Below are 13,602 nucleotides of genomic sequence, written 5' to 3' on the forward strand. Positions count from 1 at the left end.
ATTCTTATTAGATCTGCATCAATTGCATCCTATAATTAATTACAGAGGGAAAATGATAGGTTGATTTCTGTGCATCTGCACAGCTACAGGAGTCTGCTATTACCAGCCCAACATGTTCATTTGAAACACAAGGCCTGTCCTTTGAAAATGGAAAGCTCCCAGTTGCAAACCGATTGCTGCTGTTATCTCGGGGTGACTCACCAAGAAGATGTTTCTTGATCGCTCAAGCGTCCCACGAACACGGCAGAACCCGTTTCTGCTCCCCGGTGCCTCAGTCCCAAGCTGAGACTGGGGCAAGCTTAGAGACTGGGTGGTTCTACCAGTGGGAACCAGTACACCCAGTTAGTTGCATTCCATATGAAAATCAACTTAAAAGTTTGGTAAACAAGTGGAATAACAAAGCGTTGACATTACAAATCTCACTGGCATCTGATTTAACACCCACTGAAATAGGCAGAATAGTTGACAACTCCCTGAATGACTGTTTCAGGTGCTGCTTTGAACAGTTGTTATCATGAAACTGCAATAGCTAGAGACTTGTTTTGTGCTCATTCATTCATATTTCCTTCTCTGAAGTGCCCTTCCGACTTCACTTCGGCATAAAGTAATCACTTACTGCCTTAAAAGCATCTTTGTTGCAGTTTCTAGATCCCTTTGATAGGAGTGGGGAGAAGAAGATGGCTGAGTTAAAAGACAGCCCAGTGTATAAGAAGCTTAATAGGCTGAGAGGGATTTAGAGAGTAATTTAATATTAGCAAGAAAGATATGGTGAAGAAATGATTTTTTTTTCAGCAAGTTATGTATAAAACACAAATTTAAAAACTTTCTATTAAGAACCACTTCTTCACCTGTGTCACTAATGGCTTTTTAGGTGAGAGCTTCTCCGACACCATTGTGAAATTCCTCCTTATTTGTTTCCTGGTGATGGCTGGTGCTTAACAGCTGCGGTTTAGACTTTAGACAATGAACATCAGTGGAGCGTGTCAGTGTGTACAGCTCTCCGGCTGCTGGTGCTGACAGATATTGCTTAGCAAGCTGTGTTTGCCTGCTCCCAGTACGGGCTGTCTGGGAGGTGGGCTGTGAACTGGTCCTGTGCCAGCTCGCAGCTGGGAACCGCCGGCTGCTGCCTCTGATGAGCATTTCATAGGTGGTTTTCAGCTGGAATTCATTCTTCTATGTCCAGTGTGGCCCGAGAAGAGCTAGACTAGGGTCTAACTTTGCCCTGGTTCAGCTCAGAGCCACTTTCCTTGGCTTATCGTTAGCAGGAAGGACAGAGAGATGCCCGCAGACCCCTCTGCCTGGCTGGAGAACAGGCCTGCGAGAACATCCCGTTGGATAACGCGCCTCGGGCGTTTGGCATGCGGTAATTAGCAACAAGAGCCTACTTACTGTACCTTGTGGTGAGGGAGGGCTGCTCGCTGCACTGGATGTGGATGGTGCTGAGCTCCTGCATGCTGCGGAGCCGGGTGGCGGGCACGCTGGAGTTGGGGAGGTGCGTGGTCTTCTTGTTGCGGCGAGAACAGCAGGAGGTGGTCAGGCCATGGTGGCTCGACAAGGACGGGCTCCGAGAAGAAGGGTAGTTCTGCATCGAGCTCTCCATGCAGTTCTGCTCGAACAGCTGCTCGTCGATGAACTCGTGGTTCTGGCAGGGGGACAAAAAACAGCGCCGTGACTCTGGTGACACCAACAGCTTTGGCCCAAGAGCGGTTTGTTTCCAACAGCAGCTTTTGGTGTATCGGTGGGATGTGTCAGCCCCTTGTCTGTGTAAGATGCTTTATGCCTTTGTGTCTGAGAATACTTGCACTAGGCAGATCTTAAAAAGAAATTATTCTGCCCTTCCACTCACTGCAACCAAAGAGATTTTGCTCTCCTGCATCAGTAGGGGAATAAGCAGCAGTTGCAGTGACAAAAGCGTGACAGTCTGGCCACGCTGCTTTGGTTACATACTCTGAGATGGCTAATATGTTGTGTTCAGACTTCATTTTTGTGTCTAGATTCCAGAAGTGGCTTCAGAAAGTCTGCAATGCCACATGGTCCTGAAGCCCAAGGGGAGATTCGTGCTCTTTTTCCCTTTGTGCCCGGGGACAGGGTTGTATTTTATTTGCATGACCATCTTGGCGTGTAACTTAATGGCAGGATGCTGCTTGTATTGGTTCAGTGCAGGCCTGCGGTTCATGGGGTGCTATTAGCTGAGTGGTGTATAGGGGAAGGCAATTCAGAAAGCTGAATCTGTAGAGAGTTTTTGTGCGAAGGAACAAGAAATTCTGAAAGAAAGAACCCGTATGTGTGTATATGAACCCTCCGGTGGTTCTAGGGAACGTATTTTATCCAGTCTCTGTCTGCAGCGGAAAGGATGGGAAACAAAAGCAACCATGGTGAAGGCAGCCATGGGTTTTCACTGGAACAGCTCACGACTCTCACGGGGAACAAGAGCACGAGGGGGGCCAAGAGGAGCCACGTGCACAAACTCCCAAAGACAAGAGCAGGAAGGAGGACGGAAGCAAACACTCTCCAGACACGTCACAGAGCCCACAGAGAGAACGATTGAATTAAAAAGGAAATACCTTGATGGTGGAAGTTCGTACAGATAACAGGGGATCATCCACAAGATAGGACAATCCCTACGGGACAACATGCCAACAAAAGATAAAAACACAATTGATTGTCCATTCCGGCATTCAGAAATTTAGTCCCAGCTTTGCGTCTGTTGCCTCAGCATTCCAGCCGGCTCGCAAGTTTGAATGGGCAACTGGACCTTCTCTGCACCAAACCTTGCCTGAATCAGACCCCTTTGTTCCTTCCTTCTCCCTCTGAAGCTTTTTAATGTTGTGTTCTTGGAAACAGAACAAAACTGGTAACAAATTTATTAGGTTGATCTTTTGGTAGCCGGAGGTAAAGGAAAACAAAGTTTCAGCTGCTGATTCACAAATAGCAAATTAGAATTGTGTTGCCATTAGGTCATCAATGGGGTATTTTTTCTGTGAAAACACAGCAGAAAGGTTTGGGTTGAAGGACTGGGTTGGGTGCACTCAGCATTTGGAGAAAACATGGCCTGTGAATGTTCATACTCAATCTGGGTGTTGGAATGAGTGGAAAACCCCCTCATTTTGTTTGAACAAACTCCATCTGTGGTGTTAATATGACAAAGTAACTTCTATTATGGCAGCTAGAAGTACTTTAGGGTCACTTTGTCACCCGACACACCAGATTTGTGAGCCATTCACAGCCATTCAGCTGTAGGTCTGTATGCTAGTGACAACTGCAGATACCATGACAATAAATCATGTACTTTGAGAATCCTTCTCCCTAGTTGGAGGAAAGGTGAATTGCCCATTGAAACAAGTTTGCAGCCACGGTACATTCCTCATTCCATTCCCGCAACTTGGTCACAAAATGACTCTTCAGTGCTTCAAAATTCGTTTACGATTTAAATTTCAGGGAGGAGAACTGCTGCGTAATGTTTCAATAGTTTATGTGAACGATAGGATTTCCGCGCAAGCGGGTTGAACTATTTTGAGTGATAATTTCAGACCAGCATCCAAACTCGCTACGTGATGTGGTGCCGCATCGTGGTAATAACTGGCTGAAAACCACGGGGGAAATGCATTAAATATTGTGCGGAAATTCTTTCTAGGTGTTAATGAAAATTCAAAGTTATTGCCATTCTTTGGTGAAAAGAGCAACAGGTGGAACATTTTCAACCACTGCAACTCGCTGGCTGAGCAGCCGTGTGTGTTATTGGGGTGGACAGATACATCCAGAAATGAGGATCTGCTTTGGCCACGTTACTTCCCGCACCCATTGCAGAGGTCAGAATATCTCCAAGGCTTTACAAAGTCAGGGCCTTACAAGGGCCGACCCTGGAGGTAGGTTTGGCAGCTTTTGTTTGCTTCAGCCCATTTGTTTTCGAACAAAAACATTATTGTGAAATACGGGTCACAGCAGGGAAAGTTTTAAAGTGTAAAGGTCTAAACTGAAGAGTCAGATTGTGCGATATCTGCTTGTTATGTAACATCCAAAAATTGCTAGAAATAAAGGCAAAATGAGTCTTAGAAAATAAATTTGCTAGTCATTGATACAGGAAGAATCAGTTCAGTGTCCTGGAATGGTGACCTTTATTGTGATAAACCAGCAGGTCACTGTAAAGAACCAGTCCTCTTCTTCCAGTGTATCGCTGAGGCCCTAACTGGTGTTATTCCAGCATAAGCCAAACTATGGAAGTGAAGGTGATTTATCTAGAAGAAAGCTCTTGCAAGTCAGAAATCAAAAGTACATTTGATGATGGATGCAGATAGAAAAAGGCACAAATATTTCAAGTGTTAACCTCTCTTGATTTTTTCTAGAATGAATCATGGTATAGATAATATGTTCCTTTACTGCTTATATATAAACCTGGAAGTAAAACATATGGATAAATACCTGAAACATTCCCTGAGACTTCTGCATACAGAATCACTTCATAATGAACAATAAAATCCTCACTCCCAACACCTTGCATGATGTGAACAGAAAAGTCACGTTATAGAAACTGCTTGACTGGCTTTGAGCTAAATTACCTGCTCTTACACGTGCAACCTTTAAACCCATTAAGAAGGTTCATCTGCTCTGGGCCATATAAAGGGCTAAAGGTTATTTTTGCGAGCCTCTTGGCACTGGTGACCAGGCTGCAGTTTGGACTCGCTGCCAGCTGCTTCTTCCCCTTAAGGCAGCAGAAATGTCCTTTATCACTAGCTAGCACAAGCGATGAGTATATATGATGTGTGACTGACAGCACCAGGCAAATGCAGTTTAGTTCTCTTCCAGAAGCACTGAAGAAATTAAGCTTAGTGTGCACCATGTTTATAGGATCCCCCTAACCCCACACTGAAAAGTTATTTACGTTTGAGTGAACCTGACTGAGCAACCCGCTCTTGACTTTGTACCGGTGGAGTAGCAGATAATCACATCTTGATCCCTTTGCACGGGAATTATGTTTTTAAAAAAGGCAATGAAATAGAAGTGCATTTAATCCATTGCAGAATATTCTTGGGGGCTCGAGCGTCAGCCCCGTCTGGGATAGTTTGTAGGTGCGCTGAGGATCTTTGCCAAGCACACAGACCCAGTGAGATGTAAGAAGATGATGTTGCTACTTACGGTTGTTTTTTCCAGGCAGTGCAGCAGGTGGTGATGTTGGCTTTCGATTAAGGAGGTGCCTTTAGTCATATGCTGTTCATCTTCAGTGGATCCCTGAATAGCCGGGAAAGGGAGGGGAAAAAACCCAACAAACCAGGTGTAAAACCATGAACACAAAGCAAACTATCAGCATTAGCTTTCGCAGTTGTAAAGATCATTTCAGTGTGGCCAGCTTGCAGGTTTTTCTCATGACTTATGGGGTTACCTCTTTTTTTTCCTTAGTGATTCAGCTTGTAAACTCAAGTGAGGAGCTCAGCTCTGATTCCAAACCAGGGTGTTTCTAACCATTTTGTAGCTGTGGAGGAAACCTGAGAAGTATTGTTGACATATAATGTTAAGGCTCAGGAACCAGAAGATAAAGAAAACAAATAAACCAAGAAGCTTTGGGCAGCAGTGGCAAAGGGTTTCTGTTCACATGAAATGTGCCAGCAGTTCTCTAGAAGGAAGGTCCCATCTTCATTAGTTGCTTGTGGATGATTTACTGTGATTTCATTTTAGTACCCAGGGGCCCCATAAAGTGACCTGTGCATCGTAGCACAACAACCGAACAAGGTGAATGTGTTTCAGAGACCTCGCGACCCAGGTACTTGACTCATTGTACAGCAGCACCTGGATAATTGGGGACCAGCTTTCCCCTGTGTTCCTTGTGTGCTCAAACAGCTGAAATGTAGGGGGCAAATTTGCAAACTAATTCAGAGAGCAGGGAGTGCCCTCTGGGAAGGGATTGGGTACAGCTTAGAGTATTTAGGGGAAAAAAAGCCCCTATTAGTAGGAGTGGTGCCTCCTGGGAAGATACAGGAAGAGTTGATGGGGATGAGGAGCTTGTGGCATTTCTGCTTAAGGTATCTGCATTGGAAAGACTTATTGGGGCACTTTTGCTGGTCTGTTCTCAGCTTCTACATCAGCTAAGTGTGCACGTGGTGATTTTGGGAAGAAACTGCTCAGACTTGCTGGTTTTGTTAGTGGTTGGGATTAGCTATGGATCTCAAACCAGTTTCTGTGCTTTTGCTTGATCTGCTTGAAATAGCCATGATAGAAGTGGATAAGAGGTTGGGATGGCGAGTTCAGTATGTGTGTAGTGTTTTGCTCCTGCAGAATGCTTGGTATCAGTGTTCATCCAAATTACAATGGGTTAACTTAGTTAACTTGGGTGCGGAGGGAAGAAATGCGCTCTGTATTTTCGATCTCTGTGCTGTATCAGTGAATCAGATGCTCGCATTCCTCAAGTGTAGTGTATCACCGGCCCGATGGGCAGATGCACCTCAGGAACAGAAGGAAAAGAAGCAACAGGAGTTGTTTAGGGAGTTTCTGTGCTATTTGAGGACCAGGCTTATTTTTCTCGCTTTCTCTGTTCTGTGGTGGCGGATTTAAGATCTGGGTTGTTAAAGATGTTGTCTTACTACTAATACTCAAGTTCCTGATCTTGAAATTTACTGTGATTTCATGACATGTTAATCTGCATGTGGCTCTCACGACTAGTGTCTTCAAAGGCAATTGCATGTATTAAAATAGTAATTAAGCGTTGTAAAATGTTTCCTTGTGCTCCATAAGGAAGGGGTGTCTGGTGTCTTCTGTAATGCCTAAATCTGAAAGCCAAAAATGGATGTGCCTGGCTTGAATCTCTTCTTAAAACAGGAAACAGCAGTATCTTAACTGTTCAGGAGAGAAAATAGGTGGGATGGGAGACACCATTAAACATCTCAGCAGAAGTGCCAATGTGTTGTCTGTTGCTTGTGATGGGGTCAAGTTCAACTCTGCCTTAAGCTTTGCTTTTAAATAACCCCGTGTGCCCCAGCGACTCACTGCAAATGCATCATCTGGGTGCCTTTTCTAGGATGGTTCTGTGATCCTTAACTGAAGGAATAACTCTGTCTCTGACAGATGCCCGAACAGAGCCGAACTGGTACATTAAGAAAGCTGACTGATGGTATACAGAATTAATAGATTCCTATGGGAATGCTTCTTAGGCAGGTTATGGATTTTGTTGTTGTTGTTTTGGAAGATGAAGCATTCCCAGAAGTATTTTTAGAAGTGGCCTAAAAAAACCCCCAACAATCAGTTCTTTTTTCTTACTAACAATCCTCCTGGTGAGCTAAGGCATCAAGCAGGGCTTGTTGGTACCCTGCTGAGATTACGGACTGAAGGCTGTGTTGGAATATTTCCCATGGAGGTCCTTGCAAGCCCTAAAGCAGATATGATACTGCACTAAAACACTGGAGAGAGAGAAAGAGCACAAACAGTATATTTTTTATGAGGGTTTGCTTGAGAGAGATCTAAATGGAATCTGAAAGCAAAGACAGAGCTTCTGTACTTCTGGCAGGAGATCGAAGCCAATTGTTTAATGTCGACAGCACAACTTAGTCTCTGCCTTGCATCCCAAGGCTGGGCTTGCTGCTGATGGAAAAGGACTGAGGGATGGCAGTGATCAGGAATAAAGTGTGCAACAGTGAGAAGGACTTGTACCTTATCTTCCTTTCTTCAGTCAGCTCAGTGCTCTTAGAAACGAAGAGAACATCCTGGTGCGCAAATTGAGAATGAGACCTATGGGAACTGCTGCCCAAGGACAGCGAGAGCGCCGACATGGCACAAATGCCTGGCGTTTTGATAGGAATGTCGAATGTGTACCTATAGAGATTGCGGCAGCGGTACCTACGCTACTGCAGGCAAACAAAATCTGTATCTTCATTAGGAGAGTCTGGCTGGAATGAAAAACTGGCGGGGGGGAGGAGAGGAGATGGTTTGCTTTTGGAGCGGAGATGCCAGTTTCGCAAGGGTTTGATGCCAGCTCCCATTCAGTTTGTTCTTGGAAGTCATTCAGTGAACTGCTGGTTGCTTGGAGGGAGACTGAAACACGCTGGAGTGTCAGTTCCGAAATCCAAAATACTTCCACTTTACCTCTTAGTGCTTCAGTGGGTGCAGCTGGAGCCTGGTGGAGTGAGATGAACTGATTTGATGGTGAGACCGTCCCTTCCCGTGAGAATGGTGATAGTGCTTATCTACGGCTAAGCAGATTCTGCTTGTGAAAAGGCACAAGACCTCACAACCCACTGTTCCTAGGCTCTACACCTCCGAGCATTTTAGCTAAAAGGGAATTTCGGCTAGCCGTACAAGGAGATTAACGCTAAGAGGATATGTAGGCTGCTGCCATGGGAAGAAAAGCTCACCATCCCTTGAGCACTTCTGACATAAAACCCGCTAAAAATCTCTCTAAATGAGAAGAAAAAGGTCTGAGTACTTCATGTCAAGATAGGAAATGCAAAATACCACAGTTTCTCAAGCAAGAGTCTGTATTCTTGCTACGAGCAGATCTCCTTCCTTCTGCTGTCCTTGGATAAATGCTTTTCTTTACTTTGATACGAGGCTACAGGCTCAAGACATGCTGTTCCCTTGAAAGATGGTGTCAGTGTATTCATTCTGGTGCTAATGAAAGGACATTCTGGCACATGTTCCGGAATTTTGAACAGTCGTTATTTCTCAGTTGAGCTACAGCCGGGATGGGTTCTGGGGTGGTTTCCTTGAGTCCACCCTCAAGGTGCCAGACTGCAGGGCAATCTGCTGGGCACTTGGAAAACAATTACACATTGATCACAGTGCTGCACGATGCTAATGATGAGAGTGATAATATCTAGTTGTGGCCATATAGTAATTGTAGTTGAAATTACTGCTGGGTAACAAACCAACCCTATGGCAATCTGGCCACGTGAAGCCCATAAACATCAGCATGAGTTGGGCAGGGTATCAAAGTGGGACGTGTACCTGACCCATGAAGCAGTTTGATACTAATTTAACTGATGGATATGCACAGTATGTAAATAATATTTTGGTCCTTAAAATAGCAACAACAGGAATCACATTCCTCCATATTTCTGCAGCTGAAAAAAATTTGGCTGGCTAGACTGTGCTGTCATTCACATTTTGTACTCTTAGGAAGAGTTTGTTCTCCTGCCATAAAATGAAATGACATAAAATCTTGCCTTGTGGAGTTAAAAGGGACAATGCGTACGTCTACAACAACGGATGCTCTGCAGTTTTGTAATTAATTAATGCCACTACCTGCAGATGGTTCTTGATTCAGTGTGGGGCTTGTTCTTGGATACTCAAAGGTGGTGGAGATACTTTAGGATTTGTGAATCTTGTGGGGGTCATTTAGAACTGTAAGTCCACCAGAAAGCAAGCTGCACCCAGGAAAGCTTGGGAAAACGTGCTCTAAGTGCTACTCTATGTCTAGATTTAATTATTAATGGATTAAAAAATCCTCTAGAACCTCTCTAGAAATGTTGTTGTTTTGCTTCCTGTCTCTACAGTAGTTTTGTAGCCAACAAAATGACCCTCCTTCACTTATTTTTAGGCAAGTGCCAGGGAATGAACCCACTCGGCCAAATATTTCTCTCAACCTCCTGCATGTTGGACTTGAGCATCGGTGCGTCAGCCGCTGGTCTTGGCAGGGAGGTTTGGTTGACAGGAGAAGTGAGGACATTCTTGTTGGGAAGATCAAGTGCAAACTGAGTGTCCCTGCTAAGCTCTTCTGGTGGTTTTAAAACACTAGAAACCTAAAGCTCAAAAGGAAGTTTTAAATTTATAGTATCCTTTTTTTGTGTGTTCCTGGGTAATGCAGCATCCCAGCTGAGCTACATCCCAGTCCCGAGCCTTTCCTTCGTGGGGATAAGGCTCTGGACTAAGTGTGATCAGTTTTTCTGGGCTCTCATATTCTTGATTTAAAAAAAACCAAACCCACAACTTTTTCTTGAACTGCTCAACAGCAACATATGGCTCAAGAAACAGATTTTGTGAGTGTCGCTGCCATTCGCAGAGCAGGAGACGACGTTAGATGTGTAGTCAGAAGGATCAAACTTGTTTTGGAGGGGAGAACAGGAACTGATCTGGGCGTCCTGCCCTCCAAATCTGTACTTTGTGTGAAGTGCTTTTGTAGAATCAGTTTAAAACTATTCCAATTGTAAAGGGCTAGATTCCTGTCCTCTGAGTAGCATCCTATGTGCAAAATAAGGTGCTGCACCCACTGAGCTTGGGTAGGAGTGGGCTCCGCTCCTAGTGAGCGGCTTTCACCATGAAAGCTGAAAAGGTTTTTCAGCTTTGATTTTACAAATGCAAGGATGTGTGCCAGGGAAAATAGTAGATACTGAAGGATTAGACCACAAATAAGGATGCATGAACAAGTGCTAGAGGGCTGCGGTGGCTCAGTTAAGCATCCTGCATCTCGCTCTTTGCTCCCCATGTGCGCGAAAGGCTGATTTGTTTGAAATGAAATCCGTGAAATGTGCTAATACCTGCTCTGGTGTTGATCAGGCTTAATGTAATAACCTCTCACTTCCACTGATTCTGCTGAGCAATCTGACGCACTTAAAACTTTTCTTCTCATGAATAACTCGTATTAGCCCCCGGAGGCCTTTCTGGTAAAAATAAACCCACCACCAAACTGCCTGAAACAGGAGCTAGGGAATATTTTCCTGTCGGGCATGATCATATAATCCATATTAGAGAGATTCTCTTAAAAAGAAATAACTATATGTTGGCTGAGAGTGGATATTTGTGCTATGGGCTGTATAAATCAGTACAGCTCCATTGCACTGAGGGACTTGAGGGAACTGTCACCCTGGTCATTGCTGGAAGGTCCAATCCTTTCCGAGCTCAAGGAGGAACCCAAGGAAGCTTTTTTTCCTCCCACCCAATCTTGCAGCTGGATTCCAGCTGTGCCTCCACACAGTATAATTGTAGCGTTCCATGTGCGAGGCTGCCACGCTGCATAACGAGCAATTAGGTGGCAAGGGAGGGAGCCGAGTGGGAACAGGGAGCTGCTCAAACACCGTGCAAGGAGCTGTTGTCTCTGCACTCACCGTCAGCTCGAGGGCTTCGTTCAGGAGGCCGTTGCGCTTGCTTTGAAGGTAGGCGTTGGAGCTGCCTGTTTTGGCCACTCGGATCCTGGCCAGCCGGGCTTTCTGTGGAGAAGGCAAACAAGCTGGAGTTAGAGCTTGGCACAGCGAGTGAGTCGTCCTGCGCTGCAGTACCAGGAGGGAGGATGCTGCAGGTTCTCCCTGTACCTGAATAGCCTGGGGGTGAAATACAAGCGGTGTGTGGACAGGACAAATGCTGTTGAGAACAGCTAGCATGGCTAGGAGTCAGAGAAGTTCATATATCAGAAGAACGTGATCCGCTACAGAGCGCTAACGGCCTTTCCAGACATAAGAAATGGAGTCCTGCGGGTTTTTTCTGTCCTTTCAAAAGTTAACAGTAATTTTTTGGAGGATGAGATGCACACCATCTTGGGCACGTTCCTGGCATAGGAGCGTTGTATAACTGTATGTGACTGAGCGGTGTGGACGTGCTCTGTGCCTGTGCTGCTTTTATGGCTCATCCTTTGTCTAAGGTGCTTGGTGGTTTAATTCTGTGTCTGTTTAATGCTCTGTGGTGTCACCTGCCATGCTTGTCCCACACCCAGCACGGTGACACCCGCTCCCTGGTGACGGTGGAGACGCTGCTGCAGGACAAGGGGCTGGTAACGGGTACGCGGAGGGAGCTTTGGTATAATAATTTGCTCTCCTTACCAAACAAGTAGTATAGGTTGTTAATTTAATATTGGAAAATGCAAACGTTCATCATCCTGCAATAGGGAAAGACATTGTATTTGTTCCTTCTGTCCCCTGCAGTGACAGGGCTCGTTTATTAACTTTGGTACCTGACAATGTAAGGTCTGAAAATATGCATCTCTTGACAGAATTTACTCTGCAACAACACAGACATTCACCTCTTCTTAATTTTATTTATCCCTGAGCTTCTTGGTTTCCAGGTGGGCAAGTTAAAGGATGAAAACCAGTTCAGAATGAAGCAAGCAAGTAAAACTTATAAGGCGCTCTTGCTTTTTAATCACACAGTTTTTAGCATTTTGGTTTTTCTTTTCAATTGTTGCCTGTTCCTTTGTCAAGAGCTGATTTGCCTTTTCCTTTTCTACTGTTAATTTATGACTCAAACACCATTAAAAGTAAATACATGAAATAGCTGAGGCCATTAAAAAATAATTATATTGTGCTGTATTTTAAAATGCTGCATAATCTTTTAAATAACATGGAGCTTGTGATTTTCCTTTCTAATTAGAGGTGCTAATGGGTATACGCTGTAGGAAGAGTAAAGCTAAGAGGCAAATATCTGCAGTGGGTCCAGAGAGTGTTATAATTCCAGGAGCTCTATTACTGTACATGCGTGAGTGACTCTGGCCCTCAATATTTGAAGGATTTGTTTAACCTTAAGAGCTCCTGCTTAAGCAGATGATTTCTCGGGCAGAGACACGTACAGGATGCTCGTTAGCAGCTTTAATTAGGTGACACAGACTATGGCGGTGTGAAAAATAGGTCTTCTTTTGACACCCCAAAATGAGGACATCCAAAATTGACTTTCTGTTCTATACTTCACCTAGGTTTCATTGTCCCATTTTAACATTAAGACTCCAGGTCGGGATACGAGAGTGAAATCTGGTTGTGTTTGCGAGACTTAAGGTACAACAAGAAAATGAAACTGGATCTTCAGGTTTTTTTTGAAGACTTTCCCAAACTGCTTTATTGTTCTGGGCCTCGAATAAGACCGTCATCTGGAACAAGAATTGCAGAGACTGCTGCTATTGAAGATGAGTGATGGGGAGAGAGCGGGGGATAAGGGACTGAGGGATGCCCTGTTTCCAGTTATATGGCATTGTTTCTCTGTTCCTGCTAATTACATTTCTGTTAAATTACTTCTTCCATTTGTAAGTATGTGACTTTGTGTCTCCTTTCCCTTTTGCAATGATCTTATCTCTTCCATAGTCAGGACTGACCGTAGGATCCAGTGATCACAGAACCCCAGAATGTCAGGGGTTGGAAGGGACCTGGAAAGCTCATCCAGTGCAATCCCCCCATGGAGCAGGAACACCCAGATGAGGTTACACAGGAAGGTGTCCAGGCGGGTTGGAATGTCTGCACAGAAGGAGACTCCACAACCCCCTGGGCAGCCTGGGCCAGGCTCTGCCACCCTCACCGGGAAGAACTTTCTTCTCAAATTTAAGTGGAACCTCTTGTGTTCCAGTTTGAACCCATTACCCCTTGTCCTATCACTGGTTGTCACCCAGAAGAGCCTGGCTCCATCCTCCTGACACTCCCCCTTTAGATATCTGTAAACATGAATGAGGTCACCCCTCAGTGTCCTCTTGTCCAGCTCCAGAGCCCCAGCTCCCTCAGCCTTTCCTCACACGGGAGATGCTCCACTCCCTGCAGCATCTTGGTGGCTGCGCTGGACTCTCTGCAGCAGTTCCCTGTCCTGCTGGAACTGAGGGGCCACAACTGGACACAAGATTCCAGGTGTGGTCTCCCCAGGGCAGAGCAGAGGGGCAGGAGAACCTCTCTGACCTACTGACCACCCCCTTCTAACCCACCCCAGGTCCCATTGGCT

General features: G+C 45.1%; 2 protein-coding genes across 3 annotated transcripts in view; one reads left to right on the top strand and one right to left on the bottom strand.

Moving 5' to 3' along the window:
* Nucleotides 1-13,602, top strand: part of DDX20 (DEAD-box helicase 20) — a gene marked incomplete at its 5' end in the record, with an annotated part of 59,926 nt that overhangs the window by 15,934 nt on the left and 30,390 nt on the right. The gene's annotated exons all lie outside the window — the stretch shown is intronic.
* Nucleotides 1-13,602, bottom strand: part of KCND3 (potassium voltage-gated channel subfamily D member 3) — a gene marked incomplete at both ends in the record, with an annotated part of 105,213 nt that overhangs the window by 882 nt on the left and 90,729 nt on the right. Inside the window, 4 exons of one of the 2 annotated variants that reach the window (XM_080358295.1) lie at nucleotides 1,395-1,642; nucleotides 2,565-2,621; nucleotides 5,134-5,226; nucleotides 11,025-11,126. In XM_080358295.1, coding sequence (XP_080214421.1) covers nucleotides 1,395-1,642; nucleotides 2,565-2,621; nucleotides 5,134-5,226; nucleotides 11,025-11,126 — 500 coding nt within the window. The remainder of the gene's footprint in view (nucleotides 1-1,394; nucleotides 1,643-2,564; nucleotides 2,622-5,133; nucleotides 5,227-11,024; nucleotides 11,127-13,602) is intronic. The other variant, XM_080358296.1, reaches the window with a different exon arrangement.

The sequence above is a fragment of the Nesoenas mayeri genome, assembly GCF_963082525.1.
Source record: "Nesoenas mayeri genome assembly, chromosome: 23".
Lineage (NCBI taxonomy): Eukaryota > Metazoa > Chordata > Aves > Columbiformes > Columbidae > Nesoenas > Nesoenas mayeri.